The following is a 14,012-nucleotide window of genomic DNA, read 5'->3' as shown; positions in this document are numbered from 1 at the left end:
ATCTAGTCGGGAGTGGTGCTGACTGAAAACAGATGATTTGGAGCGATTCGCGCGCCATCTGTTGGTCATTCTAAGGACTTATTGAACTACCCTCGTACGTAACGAATTATGCAGTTGTTGAGAAAATATTAGAGAATCTCGAGTCCAGTGACCTTGTACGTGAATATCCACATTATGCCTTTTTGTTAGAAAAACGTATAGGAAGGGTCAAGAGTATTTTATATTTTAAGAATTCGATTGCTAATTTTCTTAAAAAGTACGCAAAGTTAAAGTTACCGATTAACATTCTTAATCACATCTTTGGCTATCTCCGTGTTGGTCACATCAGAAATTTCGCGAGAGCATTGTCGCTAACTGGAAAAAGCAGTAAGACTGGAACTTTGCCTTTGCCTGGTTATTTGAATGCTCAATGTTTAAATCCTTGGACCTTTTTTCATTCGATATTCATGAAAAGATAAGCAATTTTGCCAGTCAACTTTACTTCTAATTTACCTCATTTAATACTTTCTCTATGAATCATGCCTTCATATTTTAATAGTAGTTTTTATGCTTATTAAATATTTCATGTTAACTGAATAAAAAGTTATTCCAGTAATGAACAAATATTTGTTTCTTTGAATGATATCCAAGTTCTTTTTACGTAGAAATATATAAGGATATAAATGAAATAAATTTTTGCCATTTTGATTTGTCTATTTTCTGATAAATAAAATAATTTTATAAAGATCTTTTCTTGTTAAGTCAAAATTCACCCTATTTGTTTTTCTTATTTTTGATTCAATCTGAAGAGAAAATTTAAAAAAAATTTAAAAATCAAAGATAGGATTGATAGGGTTGTGTGATATGAAATTATGTTTTGGATTGAGGATATCTTAAATATATCATTTGAAAAGATTTTTGTTTAAAATTTTGCAAAAATTATTTTTTGACTTTATACTTTTAACCTTTCTCCACTTTAATCTTAATTTTACAAGAGTGAATATTCGTTACCATAAATTAAACATCTAATAAGAATATAATTAAAAGCAAAAATTTGAAGAAATTTAAATTTGGAATTAAGGTTCAGTGATATTAAAAAACTTGCCTACTTTGAATTGTATAATTTTTGAATTGCTTTAAAAATTATTTGTTTCTCTCAAAGTACATATTAAAACCTTATGTAAAATGTATGATTATCTACTAACATTTTTATTCTAGCAATGAGTTTCATTAACCTTTTCAACTAGCCTCGAACTGTTGATAGATTTTCATATATCACAATAAGAAAGAAGAACAAAAAAAAACAACAGGTGAAGTATATTATAAAACTTCTGGTATTCTATGAATACGCGATTTTTCTTCCGGCTAAGAATCTTCCAATGGGAAAATAAGCCGTAAAAATCCTATTCCTCTTAATCAACTTAGTGAAATTCAGCGGAATCATTTATGTACCCTATTTTTCATTAATTGATCTATTATAGATTGTACATTAGAGAATATTCAAATTTACATTTATTTATTATTTAATCATTACTAAGAGCGTTAAGAAATGCATTAATTCTTACTAACACAGAGGAGATTGCATTACAGATGAAATATATTCAAATGTAAAAATTGAAATAATTTCAACTCTAGAGAGGCAGACTTGAATTGATTATAATTAAAATTTCAAAAATTATATTCCACATGAACAAATTAAAATAATTTATTACACATATTTTGTGAACTGATTATAAGTAATGAAATAAATTCAAAATATCACCACTTTTACAGAATACAAAACATCTCTGTGAGGTGTGTGTACCGGCATAATTAGAAGGAATTGAATGCATTGAAAATAAGTTCTCTTTTGGGGAATAGAGAACTATGCAGCGATCTATATGGAAATATAAATTAATTTCTGAGATATCTTATTCTTATGATGGGATGTTAGACATATGGAAAAATCACGCATTCAAAAGAATAGAAAAATCTTCACTTTTACGCTGAAATCTGGAAATATTAATTTTTCTCTATTCAACGCGTATTACAGTAGACTCTACGACACTTCTCATTTCCCGATTTCTCCTTCCTTCGCTTGCCCTCACTCACTCACGCTCTCATCTCACGCCCACCCATACGTGGCCAGCTACGCCTACTGCGCAGTGATCCCAACTTTGGCATGTTGAGCTACTGCGCTTGCCCGGCGCAACGACAATTATTAAAATTAAAATAGATTATGATTGTAAATTTTCCATTAATATCAGAATGAACGTCATTTTTGGTGTGAGGTTAGAAAAAAATACCAATGCGTATATTTGATAAATAATAGCACATTTTGTTTCAATACAAAAGATGAATTTATATTTCATTTACAAAGGTTTTTGAAGAACAAAAATGTTTATTTAACGATCCATGTGTATAGCGAAATATTGGTACAAATAGACGCATTTCTTAGTACCAATAGACACTGGCTGGACTTTTTATTACCATCAATGATGATTTTTGTTCCTTTTTTTCTCATTATGAGCGTCATTATTTGACTTCTCTGAATTAAAAATAACTGTTCCGAGCTGAAAACGTAAGTTATTCTTTGGAACTAAAAAAAACTATTAATTATAAAAAATTGTACGAGTTATTATCTTGCTCTCACCTTAAATAGCAATTTGCATAATTCCTGATATTCATGTGCAATTTGTAATAAGTATATATTTTTATTTTAATAATTGTTCATCCTCTTTGTTTTAAATTGCGCGCGAACAACGACCAATGAGGGACGATGCACCGGGCAAGCGCAGTAGCTAAACGTGCCAAAGTTGGGATCACTGCTACTATGCCGAACGCGGATTGACGCGGGAGAGAGGGTTATCTGACACTTCCTGTTCGCTTCTCCTACAGCTCGGAAAACGAGATGTGTCATAGAGACTACTGTATTGGGATATGGGGTATGACGGCACGCCGATGTATTTCAACAGGAAATGTGACATATACCTGCTTTTTCCACATACTTCGCATTCAATAATAAGAAAACATTAAATTAGTGTTCAAAATATCTGGAGTAATTTTTCTCTCGTCATTACTGTTTCCAGAATTATTATATTATATAGTTTTCATTTTAAAATGATCATATTGCTTAAATAAACGGCAGTATTATGACGGCCACCGTACTCCAGGGTGTGGGGTACGGAGGCTGAAATTCAACATCCATCAATTAAATAAATGTCAATAATGACATAATTAAAAAGCGAATTGGCGTAATAAGAGACGTTTTCTAATAATGTAAGATCCCTTAAAAGCCATATTCATCAAAATCACATTTCAATTATAATTTATAACTTATTTAAGTCAAAGAGGGGCACCATACCCCACTACCTCCTATTTTTGTTATGATGAAAACAATATATGTTATCTAAAATTCATGCAATTAACCCATTAGTTTGATCTTTATCAAACTAATGGGTTAATTGCATGAATTTTAGATAACATATATTGTTTCATATACTGTTTCTTTAACAGTGAAGAAGGAAAAGAGGAAAATATTGGATTAAGGGTAAAAGAAACTTAAAAAGAACAAAATAATGCAATAAAAATTTAGCCGGACAGCACTGTAAAAACAAAGTATTATGTGAGGGCTAGTTTCAGGTATTACATTAAGACTCAGAAAAAATGGTCTGTAATGGTATTAAAATAAAACTACTGTTGGGCAGCCAGATTCATTTGTTTCAAATTCAAAATATCAGCATGATGTCATCATATTTAAAAAGAGCACACGAAAAAAATGCTACCGTAAAAAAGAGGTCTCTAGATCTTACTCTGAGATACAAGTGATATGGTGAATGTCATGTGACGTAATTCGTCATCTCTATATAAAACTATTGCAAGAAGTTATTAATGTATATTATATTACGTTATAGATAAACGTTTATTTTTCAGTCTGCTGGTCTTAAAAAATCGGAATGCTTACACTTTAAATTTCTTATCGAATTTTCTTTAATCTAACCCTTAAAATTAACATCCATCCACTCCTTATCACTAAGCCCACGCGCTTTTATCTTATCGCCTTGCCTGTCTCGCTTCGCCTCGCACGCATGTACCTACTTTCTCTCTTTGCCTTGCATTGCCAAACTTTGCCTCTCTGAGTAATCCCTAATACTTATCTACTATTTACAATATTTACCTTTTTCATACATTTAATTCCTCTCCTATTTACAGTCTTTCCTTCACCATTCCGCTTCCTCCTTCCTTCTATACTTCACCATCTTACCCATGACCCCCTTTGGTCATGCTACCACGCTTTTTTCCCCCCTTTCATACACAAATACAACCATGCTTATCCCACTTCTTTCCAACACCTCACACTCTTCCAGCAGTGTTCTACTCTTGTATTCTCCTTCCTGCACAGTTCACACATTCTCTTCTCCTTAGAAAACCAAAACCTATTATAATTCTACATGCACTCATATCTTATACTCGCTGTAAGCTCCTGACTTCCTTTCTCTCCTCTCTCACACAAATATTACGCTTTCTCCCTTAACATAATCTACGCATCGTTCCTATTAAACCGTGACTTTCTTATTCTTTCCCCCACTAATGTTTTCTCTTTCCCCTTCTTCATCCATCTGCAGTCCATTCGTTTTAAAACATATTTCCACTTCAACCTTTATCTCCCCCCCCCCCTCTCATGTTCTTATCCCACCTAACTCCCCTACCAGCTTACTTCCCTCGTATTCCAAAAATTTCTCTGCATATTTACACAATCTGCCTTTTTACAATATAATTAGGCGTATTCCTTGCCAACCTCACTTTCCTTCCATTCTTACACCTCCACTCCGTAAAACAAGACACTTATCACTAGCGAATCGAACAATTTTAATCTCCTTACAGAATCATTTGCGAACAACCTCTTTCCCAGCCCCTACACCTGCCTCATCAACACATTTGCCTTTCTAAGTCTCTCTTTTATATGACCATCCACTGCCCCATTCCTCTGGAACAGGAAGTCCAGGTAAACAAACTCTTTCACCTCCCGTACCGCTTTTCCCTTCCACTCAACCTTTTCAGCATCTCTTTTAAAGCCTCTTCGCTCTTTGCTAGCAGAACTATTTCATCTGCATATGCGAGTGACTGGATATCCTGACTCCTCCTGCCCTAACTCCTCCTACAACTCCGGCCTCTAGCTTACTTTCCATATCCGCGATTAAAGTTGCAAAAATCGTTAAGCTAAGCGGACACCCTTACCCCAACCCCCTATCCATCCAGAAACCCTCTGATGTTCCCTTCCCTTCTCTCGTCCTATCTTTCGTCTCCTCCAGCGCCAGATGTACCAAGGGGCACGGAGAGGCTAGTGCCCCAGGGGGCCGAAGGGCCCCTGACCCCAGAAAATTACGTACGTTATAGCAAAATTGGGATTTTCTCTGCCTTTAAGAGGGCCCCTTCGAGGTTTAGCCCCAGGCCCCAAAAAATGTTAATCCGGCGCTGGTCTCCTCATATACCTCCCTTGCCCTCTTGATCAGGCCTCTCTCCACTCGTCTCTCTTTCATTGCCGCCCACAACCTCCATCTATCCACCGAAGGGAACGCGCCTTTTGCATTTACGCAGTATTCCTTTCTCCTCAACATCCTTTCGCAGCCTATCTGCCAACACCTTCTCGTATATTTTGAGCGCCAGATTCATTAGCGTTATTCCACTATAATTGTCCTGCCTCTCCCTATCCCCCTTTTTATACAGTGGTACGATTGACCCGTACCTCCACCCTTTCCCCTAATAACCCTTCTTCCCTACCCTGCCTTCCGCTACCCTCCCCTTTTACTCACAAGCTTAAAGACTGATGGTCTGATTTAACCCTCCCTTCCACTGCGAATTTCTCTGTCTCCTCACACCCTTGCATATTCATGATCACCTAGACTATCACCGATACTCCCGTCTTATACATATACGTGCATTATCCCTCTTCGTTCCCTGTTAACAAACCAGTCGCCATCGCCCAGCCTCTATCCAATCTCTCAGAATCTCCCCCTCTTTTTTTATTATCTTATTCTCCGATTTCCTTTTGAAGCTCTTCGCTTCACGGCACATCCCCCTCCCCATTTCTCGCTTTACAGCCCCCCCCCCCCCTATAGTACCACTATACCCTTCTTTCTCTCTCTCGCCTAGCAAATCTTCCACCCTTTCTTTAATCCTTTCCATCCCATCCTTATTGTACACAGTCACACACTTATACGTTCCCTCTCCTATCTTCACTCTCCTCATTTGCACGCTCTTCCCCTCTTCTTCTCCATGATCTTCCTCTAATCCATCTCTAACCCCTGTTATCATTTCTCCACTAGCCCTTCCTTTCCTCTTTACTCTGACCACCTCCTGTAGCCCCCTTGGAAATTTTGGCTCTACTCTATCCTGTTCTTTTCTCTCTACCCACGTCTCTACTAGTCCCACATCAAATTCCTGAATAAACCTTAAGAAATCCTCATGAGTTTCCTTCACATCCGCTACGTTCCAATACAGCACCTTTAACATTCCCATACCCACATTTTCTCATCCTTCTCATGCCTTTACTCATCTCCCTCCTATCCCTCTCGTTTAGCATTCTCTCTACATCCCTTTCCTTCCTCGTCAAATCTTGAACGATGAAAACCCTATCTTTTATCCTATTTTTATTTCGCATGGCCCCTAACTTTTCTTCTCAGCTCTCCAATTCCACAACCGCCATTTCTCTCTCCTTTCTCCGCTTCTATTCTTACGTTCCCTACTTTGCCTTTGACCCACCCTATGCTCTGTAGCAGCGCTTCCACCCCCTCCCTTTCTTCCCCGCTCTTTAGCTTTAATCCTTTTATTATAATATTATTTCTCCTATCTGCCTTCTCTCTTCTCTTCATCCTCAACTTCATTACCCTTAACATTTCCCTATCCGCTCTCTCTTCCTTTTCATTTTTACGCTCCCCTCTTTTTCTTCTATCATAATCTCTACCCTCTCCCAAATACCTCGCATCTCGCCCTCCCCGCCCCCTTCAACTACTTCTATTTCCGACCTGCCCTCCACCCCTTACGTCTTCACTCAACCCTCTGACCTCGCCTATCAACACCCTGAGAGTCAATTTTGTTCAAATCTCCTGTTTTTGTTTCAAAATTATTTTCTTACCTGAAAATTTAACTAGTTTATTTTTGCTAACAATTTTTTTTAGTTGCAAATTAGTTTCTTTCCATAAAAATTAAACTATTTTATTGAATTTTTTTTTATGGTAGTAGTAGGTTTTATTTGTGTCGACCAATGTAATAGTTAATAAGAAGTGTGAAACTTCTTATTAACCAGAGTATTCAGAAAAACTTCATATATTTTTATGTTGAAAATTAATGCTTAAACTAAAAAATTAAGTATTTCATTTAAGATTTCTGTTTAAATGTAACTATTTGTTATCTAATATTTAAATCTGTTTTTGTTAAAATATCAACTATTCTTTTTTTTTCGACGAAAATTCATCTTTTTTGGTTCGATGTTATACTACTTTGTTAAAAAGTAACATTTTTGGTTGGTGATTCATTACTATAGTGAAAAATTAAACTATTCTATTGAAAAATTCTGTTTTTTGTTTTTGAAAATTAATTTTTAAACGCTTATTAATTAATTAAATTAATTTTTTTAATATTTTCTTTTTTAGTTGAAAATTCACTTTTTTTGTTGCAAATCGTATATATTCTTGAAAATTAAATTTTTTTATGAAAATCTCACTATTCCAATTTTGGTTAAAAATTAATTTGTTTAGTTGAAAATTTAACAAGTTTGTTGAAATTTCGTCTTCTTTTAGTAGACAAATTATCTTTGCCTTTAAAATTACGTTTACAAATTACGTCGACAATAATCATTTTGACTATCAACTAAAAAAAAAATTATTTTTAACAAAAAAAAAACATTTTTGCAACAAAAGAGTTCAATTTTTAACAAAAGAAATGAATTTCAACTAAAATAAGCTTTCAACTAAAAAGTAAACATTTTTAAACAGAAGAGAAAAGTTAAATATTCCGTTCAAAAAAATATTTACATTTTTGTAACAAAATCGATAAATTGTCAACGATTTTCGATTATAAAGATTAATATTTAACAAAAAAGATTAATTTTTAACCATATAGTTGACTTTTTAAATTCAAATAATACGGTTTTAATCAGGAAATAGTGTAGCTCAATTTTCAGTTAATAAAAATATTGTTAAACAACAAAAAAAGAAGTTTCATGAAAATAGTTCAATTTTTACCAGAAAAAATTAATTTTTAACTAAAAATATAAGCTTAAAAAAAATGAAATAGTTAAATATTCAGTTAAAAAAATTAATTGCAACATTTTTTTAAAACAAATCGGTCGATTTTCAACGATTTTCAAACAAGAAGAATAATATTCTAAAAACAAAAAATAATCAACAAATTACATAGATTTTCAACGATATAGTATGTAGTTCACTTTTCCAACTAAAACATACATTTTTAACCAAAAACAGGAGTTTTAATAAAATAGTTTAATTATGAACGGAAGGAATGACTTTTCAACTAAAAAAAGATACATTTCAAAAAATGGAATATCTAAATATTCTATTAAAAAAATTAATTACAAAAATCTTTCAACAAAATCGGTATATTTTTTACGATTTTCAAACAAGAAGAATAAAATTCTAAAAAATTAACAAAATACATGGATTTTCATTTTTCAACCATATAGTTGATTTCTCAGCTAAAAAAGACTATAAAAAAAAATTTTAGCTAAAAATAAATACATTTTTAACTAGTAAAACATTGAATTTTCAACAAAAGAGTTTAATTTACAACGAAAAAATTATTTGTTACCTAAAACGGATACATGTTTAACCAAAAATGAAATAGTTGAATTCTCAAGTTAGAAAATTAATTTTGAAAAAGAAGCATAATTTTTCAAGCAAAAAAAAGTTAATTTTCAGCTAAAAAATACGAATTTTTAACAAAATGCACGAATATTCAACCATAAATGTAGTTATATCTTTAACCTAACAAAAGATAAACTTCTAATCAAAAGTTAAATTCTTAAATTTTGATTTAATTAATTTTCAACAATAACGAAATTCACTAAAATAGTTAAATTTTCAACCAGAATGACCCTCGGCGTGCAAACATCTTGCCAGGTGACGTCAAATCATGAAATAATCAGGAAATTTCATGAAATAATCAAGAAATGTTTGAAGTTACGCGAGAATAAAGATGGCCAAAAACTGCCGACGGTCTGGGATTGGTGGAAATCCCGTGATGTATGGCCGTGCTCCGTGGACCATCTCTGCTGCAGTTTGTTTACAGTGTTAGAAAAAATGAGAGTACGAAAAAACTGGATATTTGAGTTTTTGTATAAAAACACAGTGAAAAGCAAAAACTGACCATAAATATCAATTATCTGCTCTTGATGCTGCAAAAAAGGTAATTGAATATTGCAAATTTACGTTTCATCGGTTTCGGCTATGTATGGAAACTTCTTCAAGTATAAACATAACCTCAAACTAACTCTCAATTTTTCACGATTTTTACTAAATATGTCTTTGTTTTTACTCTCTTTATATAAACATTTCAATTGACAAGTTTTATAAATTGATTTTTTGTGTTGAAAGTCAAATATTTCTCTAAGCTGCAGATTGTATAGTGTATAATTACCATAGTCACCATAATTGCGACTGCATGCAATATTCCCTTTTTTAAATAAAAAAAAAGGTAAGTAAATTTAGTATTTTTTACATTTTATGTTTACCAATAGGCAGTTTGAACACCATAACCGGTATTTTACGAAAAACTGTAAAATTGTTTTGTTGATATTTTTATTGTAAACGTCCACTATTATATTTTCCCTTCAGAATGCATTTCTCTTTTGATTAATAATTCTACTGTTTTGTTGAAGATTGAATTATTTTGTTGAAAATTCCTTTTTTTTTAGTTGAAACTTAACTTTGATAAAATTGCAAATAAATAATCCACTTATAACTGAAAATTCATCGTTTTTTATTTGGAAAATCTACTATAAAATATTCAATTTAAAACTCACTTTGTTTGGTTGGAAATTGAACTACTTGGTTGAATGTTCCTTTAATTGGTTCAAGATGGAACTATTTTGCTGAAAATTATTTTTTTTCTTCATTTAAAATTTGATGTTTTCAACTGAAAATTTAATTATTCCATTGTCGGTTAAATATTTATGGGTTTTAATTGAAAATTGAATAATTTGATTGAAAAATTGTTTTTTGGTTAAAAATTAATCATGTTTAGTTAACAATTAAACTAAATCGTAATTGAAAATCAACTCTTTCGTTTAAAATTCATATTTTCGAGTAACAGTGTAATTGACATTCCTTTTCTTTAGAATGAAAAATATTTCGTTTTTTGAGAATTCAACAATTTTGTTGAAAATTTAATTATTTTTTAAAAATTTATCTTCTTGGATAGAAAATTCGTCCTTTTGGATTGAAAATTCAGCTGTCTTCTAAAAGAATTTGGCTCTGGTTTGAAAATTCAACTGTTTTGTTGAAAGTTTGTTCAACAATTTAATGATAATTTTTTTTTTAATTCAAGTATTTGGGTAAGAAGTAAACTTTTTTCTTCGAAAATTCCACTGCTTTGTTGAAAATTTTTATTTTTTTTTTTTTTTGTATTGAGATTTCACCTTTTTTGGTAAAGTTAAAATTTATTTGTTTGTTGGAAATTCAACTATTGGCTGAAAAATCATTTTTCTTGGTTAAAAATTAATCTTTTCGGCTTTAAAAGTAAACTTTTTTCTATATTATTCGACTGTTAGCTTTTTTTATGCAAAATTTATCTCTTTCGGTTAAAAATTTTACTATTTGCTTAAAAAATTTATATTTGTGATTTGAAAATTCAACTGTCTTCTAAAACATTCTTCCTTTTTGCTTGAAAACGCCACCAATTTGCGAAAATTTCATTATTTTTTGACTCGAAAATATTTCTTGATAAAATATCAATCTTTTTGGTTGAAAATTCATCTGTCTTCTAAAAAGTTCGTCTTTTTGGCTTAAAAATTCAACTGTTTGTTTAAAAATGCAAACGTTTTTTTTTTATTAAACTTTCCATTTTTTTTTTTGTTTCAAAGACCACAAATAAAATTTTTTATCATTTCTTTGATAATGTAATTCTTGTGATGGAAGATCCATAATTTTATTAAAAGGTCGTCGTATTTGCCTGAAAATTCAACTTTTTTGTTGAAAATTCGTTTTTTTTTTGTTTGTTTTTTTTGTTGTTAAAAATGCAACTGTCTTAGAAAAAATTAAAAATCTTTTTTGCTTAAAAATTAAACTATTTGTATGAAGGTGTACATTTTTATTGTTAAAGTTTAAATCTTTTTTATTTGAGAGTTTATCTAATTTTGTTAAAAATTTATTTTCTCGTTTTTAAAAGTTACAATATAATTAGTATTGATAATTTCAATTATTTTCGTAGAAAATTAAGTTTTTCGTTTCAAATTTATATTTTTGGGTTGAAAGTGCAATCGTTTTGTTGAACATTTCTCTTTTTAAAATTAGTCTATTTGGGTTAGAAAAGGCATCCTTTGGCTTGAAGATTCATCTTTTGTATTATACATTATTTAATTTAAAAATTTTTGAAGATAAATACAAATATTTTGGTAGAAAACTCAACTATTTGGCTGTAAACTTTTTTTTTTGACTGAAGATTAAAATGTTTGAATTGAAAATTCAACTGTTTTGAGAAAAATTCGTTTTTATGACTTGAAAGAAAAATATTTTATTATGTCTTCTCAGAATTAGCGACATTAAGCCAACAATAAAATCGATAACTCACACCATATTTAGTGTCTAATAAACAAGTAAGTGCCTAATTTGTTTATGTAAATTTATTAAATGCTAATGATAGTTTCTAAAAATATCAAATTTTGTTAAAAACTTAAGCTGTAGGTCATTTTCAACAGTAAATTCGGAGACAATAAAGAAAATATAAAGTTATGCTCAAGTTATAAATAATTCCTGCTCTAAATTTGTGTTTTTAACGAAGAAACAGAATATTTTCCAATTTCACCTATTTTAATATTTCAGAATCTCTACTAGGTATTCGAAATTAAGTCGACGATGTATTCTGGCACTGAATCTGACTCTAGCATCGAGTTTTACAACTACAATTTCAAAGAAATCGAAAAAAGCCTCTCCAAAAATGACGATACTCTTCTCATGCTAACTTTGAACAAAAGCAGTGCCGAAATTCGACGAACAACTGGCTACGAAGATGAGACACTTTTCCACATTGTGGCTAAATACGGCCACATAGAAGCCGCAAAACGTCTAATTGAACATCAAATCGACATAAACGTAGAAAACAATAAAGGCCAAACCCCATTATTTATTGCCGTCGTATACGACACAGAAATAGTCAAATTTTTACTAAACCACGGAGCCGATCCGAATATTCTCTCGAAAAAAGGTGAAACGATCCTTCAAGAAGCTTTACTCTGGGGAGCTCCAGAAACAGTCCAAGTGCTCCTAGAAAAATTAATCGACTACCAAATTCCAGAAGACAATCGAGTCGAAAGCGAAAAGTGTCATCAAATTGTGAAATTTCTATTAAACCAGAAAATTGATGATCTTCTCCTCAAAACGAAGTATTCACTCCTGCTCCACTTTGCTCTCAATTACGGCGACAGAGAAACTTTCAAGCTCGTTTTAAAAAAAGGCCAGGACTTTGATGTCAATGGTTTGGGCCCCTGCAATCAGCCAATTCTTCATCGAATCATTGAAGCTAATAAATATTCCTGTACGCAATATCTCGTCGAATATGGCGCAGATGTTAACATAAAAGGCCACGAGCGAGAAACTGCGCTACATTATGCAGTTAAAGAAAACAAATCTAACCTGGTGAACTATCTCTTGGCCCAAGGAGCTGATGTCAATGCAGCTAATGAAAGTATGTCTACGCCCTTGCATTATGCGGTTGCCGTAGGCAGAATAAAAATCGTTAAACTTCTTCTGGCGGCCGGGGCAGACATAAAAGCCAAATTTATCAACGGCTATGGAAAGAAGTCATCAGTGTTGAATATCGTTTGCGGGCGGACAGATTTAAGAACGAAATTTTATGGGAAGAAGGAGCCGGATCCGGTGCTAGAGATGCAGGGCTTCAATTACGCCATTGATCCAAATGTCTTTTTTGATATAAATATGATTAAATTTCTGGTTGAAGTTGGCGCGGATACTGCGGCTTTGGATAAAGGAGATAGTCTGAAGAGATTCACGCCTCTGGAGCGAGCTTATCAATCAGGACATGTAGATATTGTGGAATATTTGATGCCTCACTGCCATGATCCGCGGAATAAAGATTTTATGCAGACTTATATGCTCTGGAGGGCGGTTGATGAGCTCGATTTTCGAACTATTGATCTCTTGATTCAGAATGGAGTCGACATCAATGTCCGAGATCAATTCGGCAGGGCGCCTCTTTATTATATTGTTAGGAAGAAAAATCGTGGTAGCATACCGTTCATCGAATTTCTGGCGGACAATGGCGCTAATCTCAACAGTCGGACTCTTGAAAGTAAGTTTCGAAAATACAATCTCTTTATTGAGAATTCTGAGCTCGCGACTTAATATGAAAGTTTTGGGTGACTAGATAGGTTTTTTATGAAGAAGGGCCTTGAGTTTTCGAGAAAAAAGTTCATTTTCAGTTAAGAGAGAGATGAATCTTGAATAAAAAAAAAAAAATTACTTTTCTGCCATAAAAGATGAATTTTTAATCTATTAGGTGAAATTTTCAACAAAGTAATTAATCTTTCAATCGCATAGTTGCATTTTTTTACCAAAGAACTGAATTTTTCACCAATAAGATGAATTTGTTTACCGAATTCAGTAATTTTCATTTAAAAAAAAAACACGAATTTTGAACAGAATAAATTAATTTTTAACCAAATAATTGAATTTTCAACGAAAATAATTAAGTTTACAAGCAAAAAAAACGATTTTTTAAAAACAAGTTGACTTTGAAGCCAAAAGAAAAGAATTTTTGAAAAAGATAGATGAATTTTTAACGAAATAGTGGAATTTTAAACT

The 14,012-nt window shown here is 32.1% G+C and overlaps 2 protein-coding genes across 2 annotated transcripts in view; both read left to right on the top strand.

Moving 5' to 3' along the window:
- Nucleotides 1–4,228, top strand: part of LOC117173871 (putative ankyrin repeat protein RF_0381) — a 6,292-nt gene extending 2,064 nt beyond the window's left edge. The window contains exon 5 of the mRNA XM_033362518.1: nucleotides 4,171–4,228. Within this exon, the coding sequence (XP_033218409.1) occupies nucleotides 4,171–4,228 (58 nt within the window). The remainder of the gene's footprint in view (nucleotides 1–4,170) is intronic.
- Nucleotides 4,229–9,260: 5,032 nt separating this feature from the next.
- Nucleotides 9,261–14,012, top strand: part of LOC117172931 (putative ankyrin repeat protein RF_0381) — a 10,930-nt gene continuing 6,178 nt past the window's right edge. The window contains exons 1-2 of the mRNA XM_033361232.1: nucleotides 9,261–9,381; nucleotides 12,015–13,500. Of these exons, the coding sequence (XP_033217123.1) occupies nucleotides 12,048–13,500 (1,453 nt within the window). The 5' untranslated portion in view covers nucleotides 9,261–9,381; nucleotides 12,015–12,047. The remainder of the gene's footprint in view (nucleotides 9,382–12,014; nucleotides 13,501–14,012) is intronic.

The sequence above is a fragment of the Belonocnema kinseyi genome, chromosome 5, assembly GCF_010883055.1.
Source record: "Belonocnema kinseyi isolate 2016_QV_RU_SX_M_011 chromosome 5, B_treatae_v1, whole genome shotgun sequence".
Taxonomy (NCBI): Eukaryota; Metazoa; Arthropoda; class Insecta; order Hymenoptera; family Cynipidae; genus Belonocnema; species Belonocnema kinseyi.
This window is presented reverse-complemented; position numbering and strand designations above follow the sequence as displayed.